Here is a 19913-nt window from a genome sequence, read left to right on the forward strand (position 1 = left end):
AAGGGTTTGTGAGCAATCAGTATATAAATTGAAAGCAATACTTGGAAGAAGAGATCATAATGAACACTTGTGGCACCATTTGATGAGCTTCCTTTGTAATTACACTGTGAATAATTACACTGGAAATTAAAACTTCACAAAAGAAGATTGCTTCAATTCTTCTACTGGCCTAGTGAATTGCCAAAAAGGTAAGTTTCTGCAATGTATGTAGAATGTTCTTACCATGACTAGGAAAAACTCTAGTTTTGGTGGTATGATCACTTTAAAGTGTGTTACACATATGTAACAGTGGGCTTTGGGTGATGTAAACCAATATGTGCATTGATTTTCTCATTTACAACATGTGTCAAAACGGAGATTGTGTCATTGTGCACAACCACGTCAAGGTCACTCCTTCCATATCCCAAGTGCAACTGTTTGGGGGAGACAATGAAACCATGAGGTGTCCTTTCAGCCAAACAATGCCTCCATTTATTAAAAACGGGATAAGGAATCTGGTAATGTCACCATTTGGCAGACACTGACACTTGTCAAGATGTCCTCCAAGTAAGGCTGGGCGATAATTCGGTAAATATCATTACTGAGTTTTTAAGTAGTTATAATGCTGCTCACCATTGTTATTTTATTTGCACTATTCCAATTTTCAGTTTTTGTTTTAGAGAATTGTATTATTAAAAGTTGTACAAAACAAAATCTGTTTTCTTTCTTGATTTCTTGCATTTAACTTTAAGCTTAAACTATATATTAAAAAAAGGGTTCTATTTTTTAAGATTATAATGGCAACAAAAATTTCAAAATAAATAAATCATCATTAATATTTATTGATGAAAAATCCTGAATATATCTTGATGTAAGTCTTGGCCCATATAGCCCAGCCCTACCTCCAAGTGAAATTATTTGGTATGTCAATTCAAGTGGCTGGATCCACTGAAAATCAACATTTTACAAATGCATACATGTACATTATATTGCTTGCTGGAAGAAATGTGTGGATGATACTTGAGTCTGTCCACAATAAAATTTTATGAACATGAAAATCCACACAAGCAGCTATATTTCTACAAATCAAATTTCCAAACTAAGGTTGTCAACGTGAATGCATTTTAGGGGTCAACAGAATAGGTTTCATTACTGTTCAAGTATGTATATTTTTTATGTAAAAAAACAAACATTGTATATCACAACAATCCTCTTCAGGATAGATATGGATGCTTTCACAGTCAAATGTCACAATAGCTTATAATACTAGACTTTAAAAAGCACTTGAAAATGGCCATAACCAAATATAATTATTTCCTGTTACTTTACATTACAATAGCAGTGCTTCAGTAAAGGCTGGTATGCCAAATACACAGGGTAATACATTCACTTGGGAATGTAAATAGTAGTTACACTGTAAGTTGACACTTGCACAAGATGATATTTATGTCTGTTGATAAAAGGTAGTGTTAATGAATCAGCTCTCTAAATACAGTATACAGTAATAGTAGCCAGGTTTATCAGATTCAGAAGCTTGTAGTATGACACATTTATTTACCTAAAATACACGTTAGGAATAGTTAGACATTTTGGAAATCAAGCCCTTTGTCTCCTTCCCCAGAGTCAAATTTACTCACAGATACAATTTTGTTTCTGCACTTAGTGAAGGAAGTTGCCAGCTGGTCTGCAATTGCTAACTAGTGCAATTGCTAAGTCGTGGCATGAAAGCTGTTCCTCTAGACTTTCGCTCCTTGCGTTGACTCATGTAACTAACTCTGTTTCTCTAACTCCCTTCATACAGAGACACAGTGCATGCAGACACACAGTGCTTTCGGAAAATATTCAGACACCTTCACTTTTCCCACATTTTGTTGTTATAGACTTTAATTTTTAAATATGTATTTTTTTCAATCAGCATACACACAATAACCCTTAATGACTTTTTGTGGAAATCTGGAAAACAAAATCAGAAATATCTCATACGTAGTCTTTATACCCTTTCTCATGACACTTAAAATTTAGCTCAGATGAATCCTGTTCTTTGATCATCTTTGAGATGTCTGTACAACGCGAGTCCACCTGAGCCAATTGCAATTGATTGGACATTATTTAGAGGCACAAACCTGTCTGTATAAGGTCCCACACTACACAGTGCCTGTTAGAGCAAAACCCTGGACATGAACTACAAAGAACTCTGCGTAGACATTTGAGATTTGTGCACATCTAGAGAAGGTCATAGAAATGTGCTAATGCATTGGACGTTCCCAGGACCACAGTGGGTTCTGTCATTTTGAAATGGAAGGAAACCGGAACCACCAAGACCTCCTACAGCTGGGTGTCTGGCCAAACAGTTGGGCTTTGGAGGGAGGTGACCAAGAAACCATTGGCCACTCTCACATCTCTGCAGAACTCCATCAATCAGGCATTTATGTTTCTGTGGCTAGATGGAAGCAGGTGACATGCCACCTTAGTAAACATGTCACCTGATGGACTCATAGCATGAAGAAAATGATTATTTGGTCTGATGAGACCAAAATCAAACTATTAGGACTGAATGTCAAGCCTCGTCTGTCCAAAGAAAAGGTGCCGCTTATCACTAGACTATCCCTACGGTGAAGTCTGGTGGTGGGAGCATCATGCTATGCTTCTCAGGGGACTGGTAGACTGGATTTAGGGAAGGATTAACAGAGCAAAATAAAGAGGAATACCTTGCTAGAGTAGCTTTGGTACAAGTCTGTGAATAGCCCAGTGGCCCAGCTGAAGTCAGGACTTTAACCCCATTGAACATCTGTGGGGAGACCTGAAGGTCACAGTTCAGTCACAGTCCCAATCCAATCTGACAGGGTTTAAGAGGATCTGCCAGCAATAATGGGAAGAACTGTGTACATCCAGTAGTGTAAAGCTGGTAGGGGCATACTCAAGAAGACTCAAAGCTTTGATCACTGCCGAAAGTGCTTCAAAAAAGTATTGAATAAAGGGTCTAAATACTTGTTACATGAGATATTTTATGAGGTGTTGTGTGTGTAGATAGATGTCCAAAAATAACTGTAATTAAATTAAATTGAGTCTCTAACACAACAAAGTGTGGAGAAAATTAAGGGGACGTTACAAAGGCACTGTACAAATGTTATTCATGAGTTTATCTTGGGAAGCAAATAAAGGCTTTCATTGCCAGAATCTCAAAGCAACCCCTTAAGAAAATTATTTGAGTGTAGAAATAATACATTACATGTAAATGTTTCCAAAATAAGCAGTTACATTTACATCAATATGTAAACAAAAAGTCCCAGGCAAATTCACATTTAGAACATTTGTTTCACTTACACATATAGTTTTTGTAATAGTGAACATCACTACCAATCGTGTACGTTGAGCAGAGATGTATTCATGTCTTATTAAATGGCATAAGAAAATAACCAGTAACATTCACACTTGGTCTACATTTTGCAGAGTATACTAAATGTTGTCCGTGCTGCAGCATTGTGGAATTTATTTCAATGAACTGTGTATTTTAGTTGATGAGCCTTAAGCCTGTTTGAGGGATAAGACATGTCTATGGGCAAAGCTTTGTCCAGCTGAACTAGTGTCCCCAAAACAGCATTAGGGTTTGGCATAAAGTGGATACAAATGTCTATTTTTCATTTAATAATATCTCCCTTGCTTGTAAATGTTACTTCAAAATGTTACATTTACAGAGTAATTGTTAATCAAAATGAGTTTGTGAAGTCATTGGTTGAAACCACTGATTGCAAAATGATTAGTAACACCACAGTATATTAAAATGTTTCCAACAAGAACATGCACTTCACAAGCCTCAGGCCTCCGAGAACATGCCTCTTCAGGCCCGCGAGAACATGCCTCCTCGGGCCTCAGAGAACATGCCTCCTCAGGCCTCCGAGGCTTGTGCTGTAATAGTGGCCTATTGAAAACTAATGCTGTCAGAAAATAAAGACATCTGAAACTTTAAGTAACTTTGTCAGAACACAGGGTTAAAAAGATAAAAATGAAAACAGAAGGGTCCAAGTTTTGAAGTCCTCAGGTGCTGCTATTTAGCATCTGAGGTGTTTCTTGCTGGACATGTCATTCCATATCCGATGCATTTCTTCTGGGGAGATCTGGTGGACAGTTATAACACGACGGTACCTGCACAGGCTGTAGGCCATCTTCCAGTGATTGAAGCCACTGTTCTGATAGGGGTGAATGCCCAGCTTCCGCAGACACAGCCCCACGTATACATCCTCCAGATGGAGCAGTCTGGTGTGCAGAGAGGTCTTATAGATGAGCTCTGCCACGTCCACTGAGAACACGTAACCCGTGCCCGAGCAGAACGGCGGGTACTTGGCTTCAGGGTACAGGTCTCGGGGCATGTACCACTTACTACGCATGTCTCTGATGGGACCTCCATTGATGACGTAGCCCGTGAAGTACCTCCTTTTGGGCTTGGTGGCGGGCTTCAGGAGCTTGTACACCAGATTGTCCATGTTGACAAAGATGTCACTGTCCGTCTTCATGACGTACTGGGCCTGGGAGCAGAAGGTAGCCACCCAGCGCATGCCCATCAGTGTCTTGAGAGTGAGGTTGTGGTACGAGTCTATGAAGTCCTCCACCACGATGTCGTGGAAGATCTGGCTCTCCTGCTCCACCATCTGGTTGAGGACCGGGTCCGTGTTGCGGCCCAACAGGAAGAGGGTGATGATGCGGATATCGCTGTAGGTGCTCTCATCTCCCCACGTCTCCCGAATGGCCTGCCTGGCGTCAAACTCTTTGTGCGTGGTGCTAATAAGGATGACCAGGAAGGGCGTGTTGGTCTCACATTTCTTAGGCTCGTTGATGACAAAGTCAAAGGCGTGTGGGTTCAGCGTTCGTGTGCGGATGTTGCTGAATGTGCCGTTCTTGAGGGTTTTCACAGTCTTCCGGATAGGCAAAGAAAGCTGCCCACTCACATAGGAGGACGTCGGGCGGGATAAACTCAAGTACCAAAGAGCACTTGCCCAGCAAACGACTGTCAACACGTACAAGCATGAGACCTTTGAAGGCATTCTGCCACATTTATATATATTTAATGCATTGAATCTTATAAGGCTTTCTGTCCATTAGCAGTGTTTCTTCTCGCAAGGCAGCATTATGCTGCAACAACGTGCTGCTTGACATCAATTGTCAGTAATGGATTGTTTTAGAGGCACGTGATGGGACGGTTGTTGTTTGCCTTTTAATGAAAATCCAATCTGAAACTGCACCGATTTGCTGTTTTTCTTCTTGACTTTTGTGTTTCTCCATTTACATCTGAAAACAAAAGATAGAAATAATATATTAACAACAGAACAAACGGAAAAGCTTTAAAAGGTTTGGAAAAAACAGCTCTCCCATCTCCTACATTCAATAATACATGTCTAAATGTCTAAAATCATGTCTAAAATCAGTACAATCAAACGTTCTAACCAACAGTAAGGTGCACCATGAAATACAATTGTAATGCAGAGCTGTATGAGTTCTTAAAAGTTCAGAAAGCTCAGGGAAATTGAAAAAGTCTATTGATCTTTTGGATAGCTTACTGAAGTGGATATAAAAAGTGGATATAAAAAGTCTACACACCCCTGTTAAAATACCAGGTTCTTGTGATGTAAAAGAATGAGACAAAGATAAATCATGTCAGAACTTTTCCACCTTTAATGTGACCTATAACATGAACATTCAAATTTGAGGGGGAAAAATAAAAAATATAAAACTCACAATAACCTGGTGGCATAAGTGTGCACACCCTTAAACTAATACTTTGTTGAAGCACCTTTTGATTTTATTACAGCACTCAGTCTTTTTGGGTAAGAGTCAATTAGCATGGCACATCTTAACGTGACAATATAAGCCCACTCTTTTTTGCAAAAGCACTCCAAATCCGTCAGATTGCGAGGACATCTCCTGTGCATAGCCCTCTTCAGATCACCCCACAGATGTTAAATTGGATTCAGGTCTGGGCTCTGGCTGGGCCATTCCAAAACGTTAATCTTTTTCTGGTGAAGCCATGCTTTTGTGGATTTGCATGTCTGCTTTGGGTTGTTGTTGTGCTCAAAGGTGAACTTTCTCTTCATCTTTCTAACGGATGCCTGAAGGTTTTGTGCCAAAATTGCCTGGTATTTGGAACTGTTCATAATTCCCTTCACCCTGACTAAGGCCCCAGTTCCAGCTGAAGAAAAACAGCCCAAAAACATGATGATGCCACCACCATGCTTCACTGTGCGTATGGTGTTCTTTGGGTGATGTGCAGTGTTGTTTTTGTGCCAAACATACCTTTTGGAATTATGGGCAAAAAGTTCAACCTTGGTTTCATCAGACCTTACCACATTTTCCCACGTGCTTTTGGGGGACTTGATGTTTGTTTGGTAAACTCTGAACACAGCCACATCCCCAGTTATAAAAGGGTGTGCACACTTATGCAACCAGGTTAAGGTTTTTATTTAAAAATATTCCCCCTCGAAGATTTCAGTTTGTTTTTCAATTGAATTGTTCACATTATTGGTCAGATTAAGAGTGGAAGAAGTTCTGACATGATTTATCGTTGTCTCATTCTTTTACATTACAAAAACCTGGCATTTGAACAGGGGTGGGTAGACTTTTTATATCCACTGTATATCAGAAGTGTTGAGGGATATATTCAGAGGGATTAGGAATACCGTCTGATTCTTTATCGCTAACACTCTGACTAATGCATTTAGTAAATGGTTAAACATTGCCAAAGTCAAATTATATTTTCTTCCCCTGAATTCTCACCAAGAGTGTATCTCCATTCACTGCATATATTAATGTCACTGAAACACAAACACCTTTTACATTAAATAACAGTTGTGCAGTAATACAGTTAACATTCTATTTGTATTAGTGGTAGTTATGAAACATGCTTTCTAATATCTAGGGTTTGTATAATTGGACAGTTACTGTCTAAGCCACAACATACTAAAACAAAGTGCATGTTGCTAAAGCTTTGGCTACAGACCGCCTACTTAGTATAGAGCTTACCCACTGGACAGAAAGCCCTTAGGCTTTATGAAACCCTACAATGACGGGCCAGGGTTAGTAAAAGGTTATACGGCTCAACTGCACACATCTCAACATTTTAATTGTATTAATGGAATGCACATTATAGAATAACACCACCCTCAGACTCCATGAGGGTGGCATGAGTGCCCAATGTCCTCTAGTGGAATCTGTGCTTACAGCCCAGCACTGTGCAGCTTGATTGGCATTCGCCAGAGAACACCAGATAATGTCTATGGCTATAACAGTAACAGAGTGACAGACATACACATTTTGAACGGGAATCTGTAGTACAAGAGCATATTAAAGTAATGACAATGAACTTGGCACAACACATTTTTAAGGCTTACGAAGGCAATTATTAGAATAGACTACTTCAAAATGATTGATGATTTTGTCCATCTGTCACTAAAAACATTTTCCAATCTAAATATTTCCAGTATTTCCAATCTTTTAAACAACTTGTCTCTTGTACATTTTATCCATTAACAGAGACACATCTACATAAGTTCGAAATACTAGTCAAATAATAATACATGTTTCCCCCAAAATGTATGCATGTGTTGGAAATACATTTACATTTAAATGTTGGTCATATTAAAATACATTTCAAAATGCCTAAAAACGACATCAGTTGGTAACTTGCACATGTATCCTAAAACAAAACACAAAAACTCCATGAAGTCAAATATAAAATCTGAAAATAGTTAACATTTTGTAGATTGTATTTGTCAATGCCAAAAAACTCCTAATTAAATCCATTTTGATTTAATGTTGTAATATAATGAAATGTGCAAGGGGGTGAATACTTTTGAGAGCCACTGTATATACACTGTTAAAAAAATGAAGGGACACTGTAACATCAAGTAATTTAAACTTCAGGGAGGAAGCATAAGTGATTGTGAATCAATGTCACCTGTTTTGCTGCAAATGAAAGTGACAACAGGTGCACTGGAGAGGCAAAAGCAAGACAAGCCCAAAAAAAGGAATGGTTTTCCAGGTGGCGGTAACAGACAGTTGTTCTCTCCTTATCCTAGCCGAATTATTCTTCTCTAGTTTTGCGTTTTGCTAGTGTGCTTGTAGCATGAGGCGGTACCTGCAGGCCATTCAGGTTGCATAAGTAGTCCAGCTTCTCGACTGCTCCTGTTGTGTCTCCCAGTACAGTCTCAAGAGCATGGAGGAGATACCAGGAGACAGGCCGTTACACGAAGAGAGATGGACAGGGCCGTAGAAGGGCATCAACCCAGCAGCACTGGTATCTGCTCCTTTGTGCGAGGAGGAACAGGAGAAGCACTGCCAGAGCCCTACAAAATGACATCCAGCGTGCTACTGGTGTGCATGTTTCTGACCAAACTGTCAGAAACAGAATCCATGAGGGTGGCATGAGGGCCCGACATCCTAGTGGGACCTGCGCTCACAGCCCAACACCGTGCAGCTTGATTGGCATTCATCAGAGAACACCAGAATTGGCAGGTTCACGCTGAGCAAATGTGACAGATGTGAAAGAGTCAGGAGAAGCCGTGGTGAACATTATCCAGCCTGCAACATCATCCAGCATAACCGGTTTGGTGGTGGGTCAGTGATGGTCTGGGGAGGCATATCCTTGGTGGGTTGCACAGACCTCCACGTGCTAGCCAATGGTACCCTTACTGCTGTTAGGTACCCTGAATGAAATCCTCAGACTTAACACTGGTGCAGTAGGCCCTGGGTTCCTCCTGGTGCAGGACAATGCCCGGCCTCATGTGGCCAGAGTGTGTAGGCAGTTCCTGGATGACGAAGGCATTGATGCTATTAACTGGCCCTCACGTTCCCCAGACCTGAATCCAATTGAGAACCTCTGGGATGTAATGTATTGGTGCATCCGACCCCACCTAGTAGTGCCACAGACAGTCCAGGAGCTCACTGATGCCCTGATCCAGGTCTGGGAGGAGATCACCCAGGACACCATCTGCCGTTTCATCAGGAGCATGCCCAGACGTTGTTGGGAGTACATACAGGCACGTGGGGGTCATATACACTACTGAGTCACATTATGAGTTGCTGTGATGAAATACACGCAAGTTGGAACAGCCTGTGATTTCAATTATTTACTTAGATTTTCGGTGTGATATTGAATTCAGCCTTCAGTCAGTTGATTTTGGTTTCCACTGACTGTTATTACGTCATTTTGTTCTCAACAAATCACACAGTGTACAGTAAAGATTTTGATCTTTACTGATCGAGACCCGATGTGTGATTTAAGTGTTCCATAAATTTTTTTGAGCAGTGTATTTTAATCCTGTATGGGAGAGAAAGAGTTCCAAGGAAGTAGCATGGTTTCCTGTAAATCTTTGCCTCAGACCGAGACATTACAGGCACATTGTTTATCACCCGAATATGCAACCTTGGCAAGTAACTGTTAATTGACACTGCTGTGAGCTGAGGACACATCCCTGCATGCTATTTATAACTATAAATGCTCTCTATGAGCCCCTGGTGATTTATACCACTAGTTATTCTCCATGGAAAAACAACCTAGGGTTAAAAAGTCCAGTTGGTATCAAACTGATTAAATGACCAATGTAAAAGTCAACAGCATGTCTATGGCTGTATGCAAATATGCACCTAGTGCTCTGTATTTACTAAATCAATTTAGATATCTAGCCTATTCATCGTGTTTGGGAACAGATTCCTATTTGTTTGCACATGTCGACAACAATGAATAATGCTCTACATTTAACTTGCATGGGCAAATTTACCATTAAAGATAACATCGGAGGTGAAGAAAACGACAGGTACCATCATGACAGTGATGGTGTTAGCCCTCTGTACCCATGCCCCAGAGAAGCTCTGGCTTGGCAGTGCTCTGCCTGACAGCTCTCTATGACAGAGTGATATGCTGGTGAAGGGGAACATTGCTCAGAAATAAGCTTTTCCCCTGGAGTGGACGAGGAGAATAATTCACTACTATCATGGTGCTATTACTGAGCCTTTTGAAATCTCACACCAATATAACAGCCTTATATCTTTCAGCCATTTAGAGATGTCAGATAGTATACTAGAGCTACTAGAATATGCTGTCCTTTTGTAGATCTATGCATAACACGTAAGTTGTACTGCAGCCATATTAGGGATGTTTTTAGGTTAGGCTGTCTCATTGCCATTCTATTTTGGATATTTTTTCAGACCCACACAGGACATAATAGGGAATAGCATGTCAATGCAAACCTGGATTGGTTTCATTCTGGCATGTCTGTCAGTATGATGGGTGAAACTGTGTATTCTGATAACATCTTGACATATAACTCAGAATTTAAACAGACAGAACCACCACCAGACAGACATATTAACCTGACTATATTACACTCCCATATACCGCCTGGATAAAATCATCTGGCCTCATGATATATTGCCAAAGCCATAAGTGGAAGATGTTGAGATTGTTTTGTAGTGCACAGTTGTATTCTACCAGAGGCAATGGAATAAATAGTATTTCAGAAATACATATATAGTTTTCTATTAAAGCTAGTCTGGGATTTAACAACTTGTTCAAACTAGAACAAATACCACATAGAAAGTACTGAAAAATGTTATGTTAATGTCAAAAAGAAGTATGTGTATTGTGAGAATAAAACAGACATTTTCAATAGATAGCAATAGTAAACATCATTGGATAGTGTTCATGTATAAAGTACTGTTCATGGTTCTTCGTCAATTTACCAACATTTTATTTTTTTTATCTGTCACCATTTGTAGAATCACAGACAGTATATATTTCCTTTTTGGCAACCATCCTGTCAGAATCCCTCTCAATGTCAGTCTATCTGTGTTCTGTAGCTACTGTACCTCCATTCTTTCCACAAAATCTTTCCTCATTCTCACCTTTCACTGTCAACAATACACTTTCCCTTTCGCCATCATCTCCCTGTCTCCCTCACTGTTGTTCTGTCCTCTAGTGTTCTTTTGTCACGATTCTGGGATTGCAATTCCTGAGATAGTCTTGAGAGAGCTAGATGAAGCAAAGCATCAGTCTAGTACACTGTGCGAGTGGTACAAACGGGTTATGTCCCTGTAAAGGCACACTGTCTTCTATTAACTGACTTCTTCATCTTGTTCACAATTCATATGTTCTCTATTAAATAAACTGGCCAAAGTCTTTGAGATGAAAATGTATTATTGGTTTCTGTTAGAAATTTCCACTCAAAATTGAAAGTCAACAGAAAATATTTGAATTATTTTCAGGCTGGAACGTCCATCTATTGTATAAAACATAATGACAGTAACCGTAATCTCTTGTTAGCTTAAACGTAACACGAAACAATGGATGGTGACAGACAAAGACATTACAGTAGTGCTGCCTGCACTGCTCTCTCTCCCACACACATGCACAGTACTGATTAGTAAAAAATACATTTGGATTTGTCACTTTCCAATCCATTGTTCTACTAACTACATTTTATAATGGAGGACTCTGACAATCTTCATTGCGTGACAGCACATTTAGCTGGCAATTCATAAAACATAAACTCCTTTAGTATGTATTTAGATTGAACCATTTCAAAGGTGATATCTCATGAATTCCCAGCCATGCAAATCATTCATAACTAGATTTGCTTGGTTAAGATGCCACTATAAAATGCTGTGATAGACCTAAAAAGTTTAATTAATCTCTGTCTGAAGTTTGTAGAGTAGCATTAGTGGTTAAGCCATGAAAGAGTTACCAGCAAAGCGTATGAGTGACTACAGCCCATAGGCATTCAGGTGACTCAGTGTCCTTGTTTTCAAACACAACATTTGTGCAATTAAAGGCATCCATCCAAATTTAGGATGTCAAAATCAAATCCAACTTGAGTGAGAGACAGGAGCTTTTAGTTGCCATGGAAGCAGGAAATGAGGGATGGAGAGAGAGAGACAGACAGACAGACGAGAGACAGAGAGAGATAGGAAAAGAGAGAAACTACGCAATTCGAGGAATCTAATAAAACCAAAGCATCTTTGCTTCCATCAACACTACAGGTGTTAAGAGGACATAGCATTTCAAATAAATAATCAAATGGTTTGTACTGTAGATTCTCTGGCATTGTATATTTCCTGCTGAATGCATTTCCCACTTTTTTGCTGCTGCATGTTTGTCAGATCTGTGTTGGTGTCTTAGACTCTGTTTAGATTACTGTAGCGTGTTGCAGAGGCCTGGGCAGCCAGCCAGAACTTTGCAGGGCTATTACTTCAATCCATCTCCATAATGCTGGATGTCATGCAGAGCCGATTATAATGCCTGCCATATGACTGGACAGGCTGCTGACTGTCTGTCAGAGAGGACATTACAACAAAAAGCCTACTGACCTTATCTCTTTCCTTTTCAGACAGAGACACACACATTTCTTTCCGGAGCTTTAATCTACTGAACTTTGGTTTGAAATGTGGCTGGTGGGCTGCACCTCACAGTCGTGTGTGTGTGTGTGTGTGTGTGTGTATATATATGACAATTGTAGTGAAATGATTAGGCAAAGCAACACAAAAAGATCCAATTTACCATGATTTATTGTATAGCAAGGGGCAAAGCTGTGTAAGGAGCGCGGTACAAAGACAACCAATTCATCATAAAGTGACATGCCTTTCTCCGAGCCTGCAGGTGAAGCGTTTGGAAAAATTGCTATTATACGCTCCTGTGTACACAACAAGAAATTACTTGATTTATAGCTTCATGCTGATCTATGGACACTACTTTTAAATGTTTTTTCAATAACAACGTATCTGGCCTAATAGATGCTAGATTCTAGCTGATAGTAGCTGATCCACCCATTATTGGAAAAGGGACACCAAAATACACTTGACCACCTTTCTTTTCTCAGTCACTTTTCTCCTTCAGAAACAATATCTTGGAATGGAAAGACAGGTAAGTACTTTGTTGATCGAAACAGACTGTAAATTATGTACAAGACCGGTTTTCATGAGTGTATTTTTCAGCTCTTCCTCTATTTCCCATTCAACTACAAACGCTGTAAAGAGGTCAGTAGAACACAAGCAAAAACATTAGAAATGCCATGGGTGGAGGGAAGATGCCATTGGGGAAATATCCCAAATCTCCTCATTGCCCACAGCAAAATATGCCTACATTTGTGAGATTATTAGTGGGTGTATTTAACATTATATTCATGTTTAGCCTAGGGTGGGCCAGCTGTCTAAGCTGCTGTTCCAGTCCATATGTAATGCTTCTCTGTGGGTTCACATATGACCTACTGCCCTTTCAGGAAAAATAATTTCTTATATCTTTAACCATTTTCATCTCATATGTCTGAAAAATTGTATGTACTGTATAAAACTCAGAGTATGGCAATTACATCGATGTCAACCCTAATACATCTTCATACCATTGTCACCAATCAACTGGTTCACTATCACTTCCTTTAAACCTGAACTTCTGCAGCCGAAGCTGCCAAATTTAAACTTAAGTGACCACACCTGTGAGCCTGTTATAAAATAAATAATGATGTATTTGACGATTATCTGCTGTTAAATTTTTTGTTTTTTTTGCAGTACATTCTTTCTATCACCAGTGGTCTGCATTCCATGGAGCTCTTAATTGCATCTATTTATTGTACCAACCCGTTTCCAAAAAGATTGTGACGCTGTGTAAAATGCTAATATGAACAGATTACAATGATGTGCAAATCATTTATCCCTACCTTTAATTGCAAATAGTACAAAGACAGCATATCAAATGCTGAAACTGAGAAATATTATTGTTTTTGGGAGAATACACGCCCATTTTGACTTTGATGCCAGCAGGACGTTTCAAAAGGTTGGGACAGTGGCATGTTTACCACTGTGTTGCATCACCTCTTTTTTTTAACAATACTCTGTAAGCGTTTGGGAACTGAGACCAATTGCTATAAATTTTAAATTTAAATGTTTTCCTATTCTTGCTTGACAAAGGATTTCAGCTGCTCAACATTTTGGGTTCTCCTTTGTCATATTTTTCATTTCATAATGCGCCAAATGTTTTCAATGGGTGACAGGTCTGGGCTGCAGGCAGGCCAGTTTAGCACCTGGACTCTTTCTAGAGAGCCATGGCATTGTCTTGCTGAAATAAGCAGGGCCTACCCTGAAATAGACATCATCTGGATGGCAGCATATGTTGCTCCAAAACCTTTTTTTATCAGCATTAATGGTGTCTTCACAGATGTGCAATTCACCCATGCCATGTGCATTAATGCACCCCTATACATTTGCGGATACTGGCTTTTGAACTGTGCACTGATAAGAAGCTGGATGGTCCCTCTCTTCTTTAGTCTGGAGGACGCGGTGTCCATGATTCCCAAAAATTATTTCACCTTTGGATTCGTCAGACCAGGAGAGTTTTCCACTTCGCCTCAGACCATCTTAAATGAGCTCGGTCCCAGAGAAGGCAGTGTCGGTTCTGGATCTTGTTTATATATGGTTTCTGCATGGTAGAGTTTTAACTTGCATTTGTGGATGCAGTGATGTACTGTGTTCGCAAACAATGGTTTTTGGAAGTGTTCCTGAGCCCATGCAGTGATTTCAGAATCATGTCTGTTTTTAATGCTGTGCCGTCTGTGGGCCCGAAGATCACGGCCATCAAATACTGGTTTTCAGCCTCATCGCTTGAATACAGAGATTTCTCCGGATTCTCTGAATTTAGAAATTATATTATGTACGGTAGATTATGACATCCCCAAACTCTTTGCAATTTTACATTCAACTTCTGTAACTTCTGTAACTATCTGTAAAAGGCAAAATCATCTCAAGTTTCTGCTTTTTTGGAAAATAATTTAACTCTGTGGAAGGTTATACACTTCTATGTCTTTCCATCTTTCAGAGAACACATAGCCTCCCATTGATTATCCCTTGCTTATAATTCCTTGTGAGACTGGCTGTTGCTTTACATTTGCTAAACATCATACAGCTCCCCTGAAGTTTAATGACACACCATGAAGGTCTTTCTCAAGGTTGGATTCCTACAGCAATTCCCTTCCTTTATAAATTGTGTTGATAAATCATAGTGGCATGTGACATGGCTCTTTGTTTTCTCATGATAACACATAATTGAATTATTACTGGTATGAAATACTGATAGTGAGACAGCCAGGAAGAGAAGAGACGTGAGAAAATTGTTATGAGTTGACAATGTGGCGTGTTTTCAGTGAGCTTTTTCCTACCATTTGGGTGCATTTGTCCTACCATTATGGTACGTTTCTCCTGCCATTATAGTCCATTTGTCCTACCGTTATAATACATTTCTCCTGCCATTATAGTCCATTTGTCCTCCCATTATGGTGCATTTGTCCTACCATTGTGGTCTATTTGTTGCATCTTTGGGGTACATTTGTCCCACCATTGTGGTGCATTTGTCCTGCCATTAGAGTGCATTTGTCCTACCATTAGAGTGCTTTTGTCCTACCATTAGAGTACATTTGTCCTACCATTGTGGTGCATTTGTCCTGCCATTAGAGTGCATTTGTCCTACCATTAGAGTGCATTTGTCCTGACATTGTGGTGCATTTGTCCTACCAATATGGAGCATTTGTCCTACCATTAGAGTGCATTTGTCTTACCATTGTGGTGCATTTGTCCTACCATTAGAGTGCATTTGTCTTACCATTGTGGTGCATTTGCCCTACCATTAATGGGCATTTGTCCTGCCATTGTGTTGCATTTGTCCTGCCATTGTGGTCCATTTGTCCTACCACTGTGGTTTATTTGTCGCGTCTTTGGGGTACATTCGTCCTACCATTGGGGTTCAATTTTCCTACCATTGGGGTGCAACAGTCATATTTGTTGCAGTATCTAGTCAAAATATACATGCTAGAGTTTGAGGGCTAAGAAGTTTGTCATGCCAACCATAGACTGTATACAGTTACAGTACCAATTTAGCTTAATTTAGCTTGATAGAAAACGAGGACAGCAAACTTGACAGTTCCAATGCAGACAGACCTCGTGAAATCCATTCCAGGTGAGATGATTTGGTGTGGAAAACATTTCATAAATGTCGGAGAGCAGGAGGTGTCTCATAGAAAGTGGCATAGCTGTCAGTACTTGTAAGTTATTTGTGGAACTTTGGGCTGCAATTAGAATATTTAGTAGAGCCATTTAATGTAAATGGTACTGTAGCTTTATCTGTGTCTAAATGGGCTGTTCCGGCATGAAACAGTTCATTTCAAAAGTGCTGGAATACAGAGACAGTGTATATCAGTGCCTTTATAAAGTATTTAGGCCCCTTCACTTTCTCCACATTTAGTTTTATTATGGACTTAATTTGTAATAAATTACATCTATTATGTTTGCTATCAATCTACCCACACTACCTCATAATAAAAAAGCGAGAACAAATGTTTAGACATTGCCAATTTATTGAAAATAAAAATGTTAAATATGTACATAAGTATGTAGACCCTTCATTCAGTACTTTGTAGAAGTGCCTTTGGCAGCGATCACAGCTTGGAGTTTTCTTGTGTATGCATATACTAGCTTTGCACCCCTGCATTTGGGCAGTTTCTCCCATTGTTTCTTGCAGATCCTCTCAAGTTCTGTCAGATTGGCTGGTTTGTGTTGGTGACATAGGGTCTTCAGATCTCCCCACCAATGTTCAATGGGGTTTAAGCCCGGCTTTGGCTGGGTTAGTTCCAGGAGACTTGTGGACAAACATCTGGGACCTTATATAGACACAGCTCCGGAAAAAATTAAGAAACCACTGCACCTTTTTCTTTCCTTTCCAAAAAGTTGAAAAATAAAGTTTTGAGTGAGGAACAGAAGCGTTCAATTGCAGTGGTCTTTTAATTTTAACCCTTCTGTTCCTCACTCAAAACCTTCCTTTTTTACTTTTTTGGAAAGGAAAGAAAAAGGTGCAGTGGTTTCTTAATTTTTTCCGGAGCTGTATGTGTGTACTTTTCTAAATACTGATCAATCAATTGAATTTGCCACAGTTGGACTCCAACAAGTTCTAAAGACATCTCAAGGATGATCAAAGGACATAAATGCATCTGAACTCAATTTGGAGTGTAATGGCAATCTACAGTGTTTGACAGCTGTGAGCAGGAAAACTCTCTTTGAGACGGTTTAAAAGAAAATGTAGTTTGACTAAGCTTTCTACCTTGTAATGGTCTTAATTAATAAAATGTTGTCCTTAAATGAAATAAAATCCAACATACTATGTAAACATTTAAGAGTAATTCAATATTAATTTTGATGTTACTTAAGGGAGATTTTAATGTTATTAAAACAACTCCCATTATTAATACTGTTATTAATAGCCGAATACTAGGGCTTTACATTAAAATCCAGAATCGTAGTTTTTTTTAACTCAAGTGATACTAAAACAGCTGTGCATATGCTTGAACATTAATTAGAAAAAGGTAATAGCTTTTAAGGATAATATTGAACATGGTTTTGTTTGGAAATGATTAATTTACAAATATTAAAGTTGACCTTTCTAAGGAATTGCCCTCTGCCAGTTGGCATTCAACAATAAACAGAATGGTGATTTAATATTCTGTCATTACAATTTTCTGAAACATTAGGGATCCATACTTTTTTTTATATGTTTCAACTTTACTCCTTTTCAAAATGCACACCAGCCCTTAAATGGTACATTTACTTGCATGTAATCGTATTCTGCAGCAGCCTATGAAAGCTCTTAGACTTATCAACCAAACAATGATCTTTCTCAAAATAGGCCATCTTGGCAGCCAGTGGGATATTTTACATAGCAAAATCCAAACCAATTTCAATAATTTTAAGATATGCCATTGGTTAGTAAATTATACATAATTCTGAATTCCACCTTTCGATATTCCACTACATCTCTGGGTAACATGACAAATTCTCTGTTTTCTTCCATGCCTTCAGAGGAAGGGATTCAAACTAATGACATGCAGATACGCTGTGAATCAAACAGTGGGAATCAAATGATCCATATCCTTGCTTTGAAAAATGAAGCCTCCTCTGTTATTTGTAGCTCTATCACTGCAACATTAGGGAAATATATGCCAATTACATACACTATGGTATGCTTAAGTGGTTGATTTAAATTGAGTTCTGCAATTACAGCAAGGAAAACAAAAGAGAAAATGTATCAAGCATTTAACAAGAAAAGCCACATTGAGCTGAATGAAAACATTTGATAGATTGCAAAGGAATGAGAAAGAACAACAAGCTCATAAACTTAGCATCACTGCTATATTACTCTATACAGGGGGAATGCACAGGCAAGATTCATTTTGGAGAGAGGTTAAAAGCTGTGCTGAATCTTTAGCACACCTAATGCCCTGAGGTGAATTAGTCACATTTTGTTGAGGCTGGTACTCTCTTTGTTTCTGAAATGAAACACCTCTTTACGGTGCAAAAAGCTAGAAAAATAAATAAATAATACATAACAAGTCTGAATTAATAGCAAACACACAAACAGGCTGGTTATTGGGCTTCTAAGCAGTGCTTGAAGCAGAATGGAAATATTACCGGTACTAAGTGCCGGTACACTTTTTAGACACCGTATTCTATAAAAGGTGCCGGTGCTCAAGTAATAAAAAAAAAATATGTGTGAAAATTCTCTGAACCAGTGGGCACTAGTGGATTTCAACAAGTTTCTCTGTAATGAAGATAAAGATACTGTTAGTACACCAGGATCAATTTGCAGGTGGAAGGTTAACTGGAATCTCTCAAATGAAAAAGGAAAACAAGTGGGGAAATGTGTTACTTACAGACTGGGTTGCAAAAATTCCCACATGACTTCCACTCCTGCCAGAGACCTCTCAGCTGCTGTTTGCATGACTCAGAAGCTGGTTAGCCAAGTAAACTAAAGCCTAGGTCTCATGCAAGGTTGCTCTTCAGCTGTCAGGTTGCTCGCATGCAACCACCTCACAAATCAGGAGGGCGGAGACCATCCCCACAAATAGAGCATGGTCTCTTGAGAATACAGATAGGGCATCCCCACAAATAGAGCATGGTCTCTTGAGAATACAGCATCCAATGCAGAACCTGCCCAATCAAATATAGTTGGACATGTCATATGGAGATGACTGAATGAACGGAGCATGCCCATAACAACAACCATCAAAAGGCAGTTGTTTGGAAGCACCTTCCAGGTCAAGACAGGTCATCCATGAAAACAAGAGACTGAACTCATCGGAACTAGGTGTGAGAATTTACAACATACCTTTTAGTACTTGTATTTTTTTTATATTCCAAACTGTGCACAGAGCAAGGGCATGGCTGGGCATAATATACAAAGTTTGTTGGTGAGTTATATGACACCACACTGTGGATAAATTGTAATCCTCTTAAATCTCACAAAGGACTGGCAAATAGGATCCACTTTAAGTGGAATGAGTGGGGCTATTAAATTCCCTCCCCAACAGCATCACTTATTTAGCCCCGATGCCAGGCAGTACATGAAGCTTTCTAGGAGATCCTATCTAGGCCCACTTGGTGGGAAAGCTGTTGTTGCTAATTTTAAGCATGGCGCAGCAGAGGCTGTAAATAAATCATTAAGCATGTCTCAAACAATAAGGCTCATCTCTCAGACGACACAGTGAGTGGTGTGGAGATATGGCTTGTGGGAGTGGTGATGAGAATGGGAGAGAGAGGGAATCTGTCTGTCTAGAGAGATGAGTCAAAGATCCTAACTTCCAAGCCTGCAGGGAACCTATTATTTTAAAAGATTGTTTGTGACATACTATATCTCCTCCTTCTGTACTCCTTCCACCAGCAGTTTTCTCTGCTAAATTGTTACTGCCATTCCAAAAAAAAATCATTTTCTGAATATAATGTTGATGGTAAAGCTTTTCCAATGTGCATTTGAACTAGCAAAACTAGATATAATAGAGAAAACTATTAGAGCTATAAATAAGCAAATGTTTGAAAAATAAAAATCACCAAAATAAAAATAGAAAGGGAAAAAGTTCAAAAAA

At 39.3% G+C, this 19913-nt stretch overlaps 1 protein-coding gene across 2 annotated transcripts in view; it reads right to left on the minus strand.

The window, feature by feature from the left end:
- Positions 1-1158: 1158 nt before the first annotated feature.
- b3galt1b (UDP-Gal:betaGlcNAc beta 1,3-galactosyltransferase, polypeptide 1b) overlaps positions 1159-19913 on the minus strand; it is a 69604-nt gene continuing 50849 nt past the window's right edge. The window contains exons 1-2 of one of the 2 annotated variants that reach the window (XM_034297669.1): positions 6745-7347; positions 1159-5262 (exon numbers count right to left, since the gene is read on the minus strand). In XM_034297669.1, coding sequence (XP_034153560.1) covers positions 4029-5018 — 990 coding nt within the window. In that variant the 5' untranslated portion in view covers positions 5019-5262; positions 6745-7347 and the 3' untranslated portion in view covers positions 1159-4028. Of the gene's footprint in view, positions 5263-6744; positions 7348-19913 lie in introns of those variants that run through there. The other variant, XM_010890897.4, reaches the window with a different exon arrangement.

Source organism: Esox lucius, chromosome 16 (genome assembly GCF_011004845.1).
Source record: "Esox lucius isolate fEsoLuc1 chromosome 16, fEsoLuc1.pri, whole genome shotgun sequence".
NCBI lineage: Eukaryota > Metazoa > Chordata > Actinopteri > Esociformes > Esocidae > Esox > Esox lucius.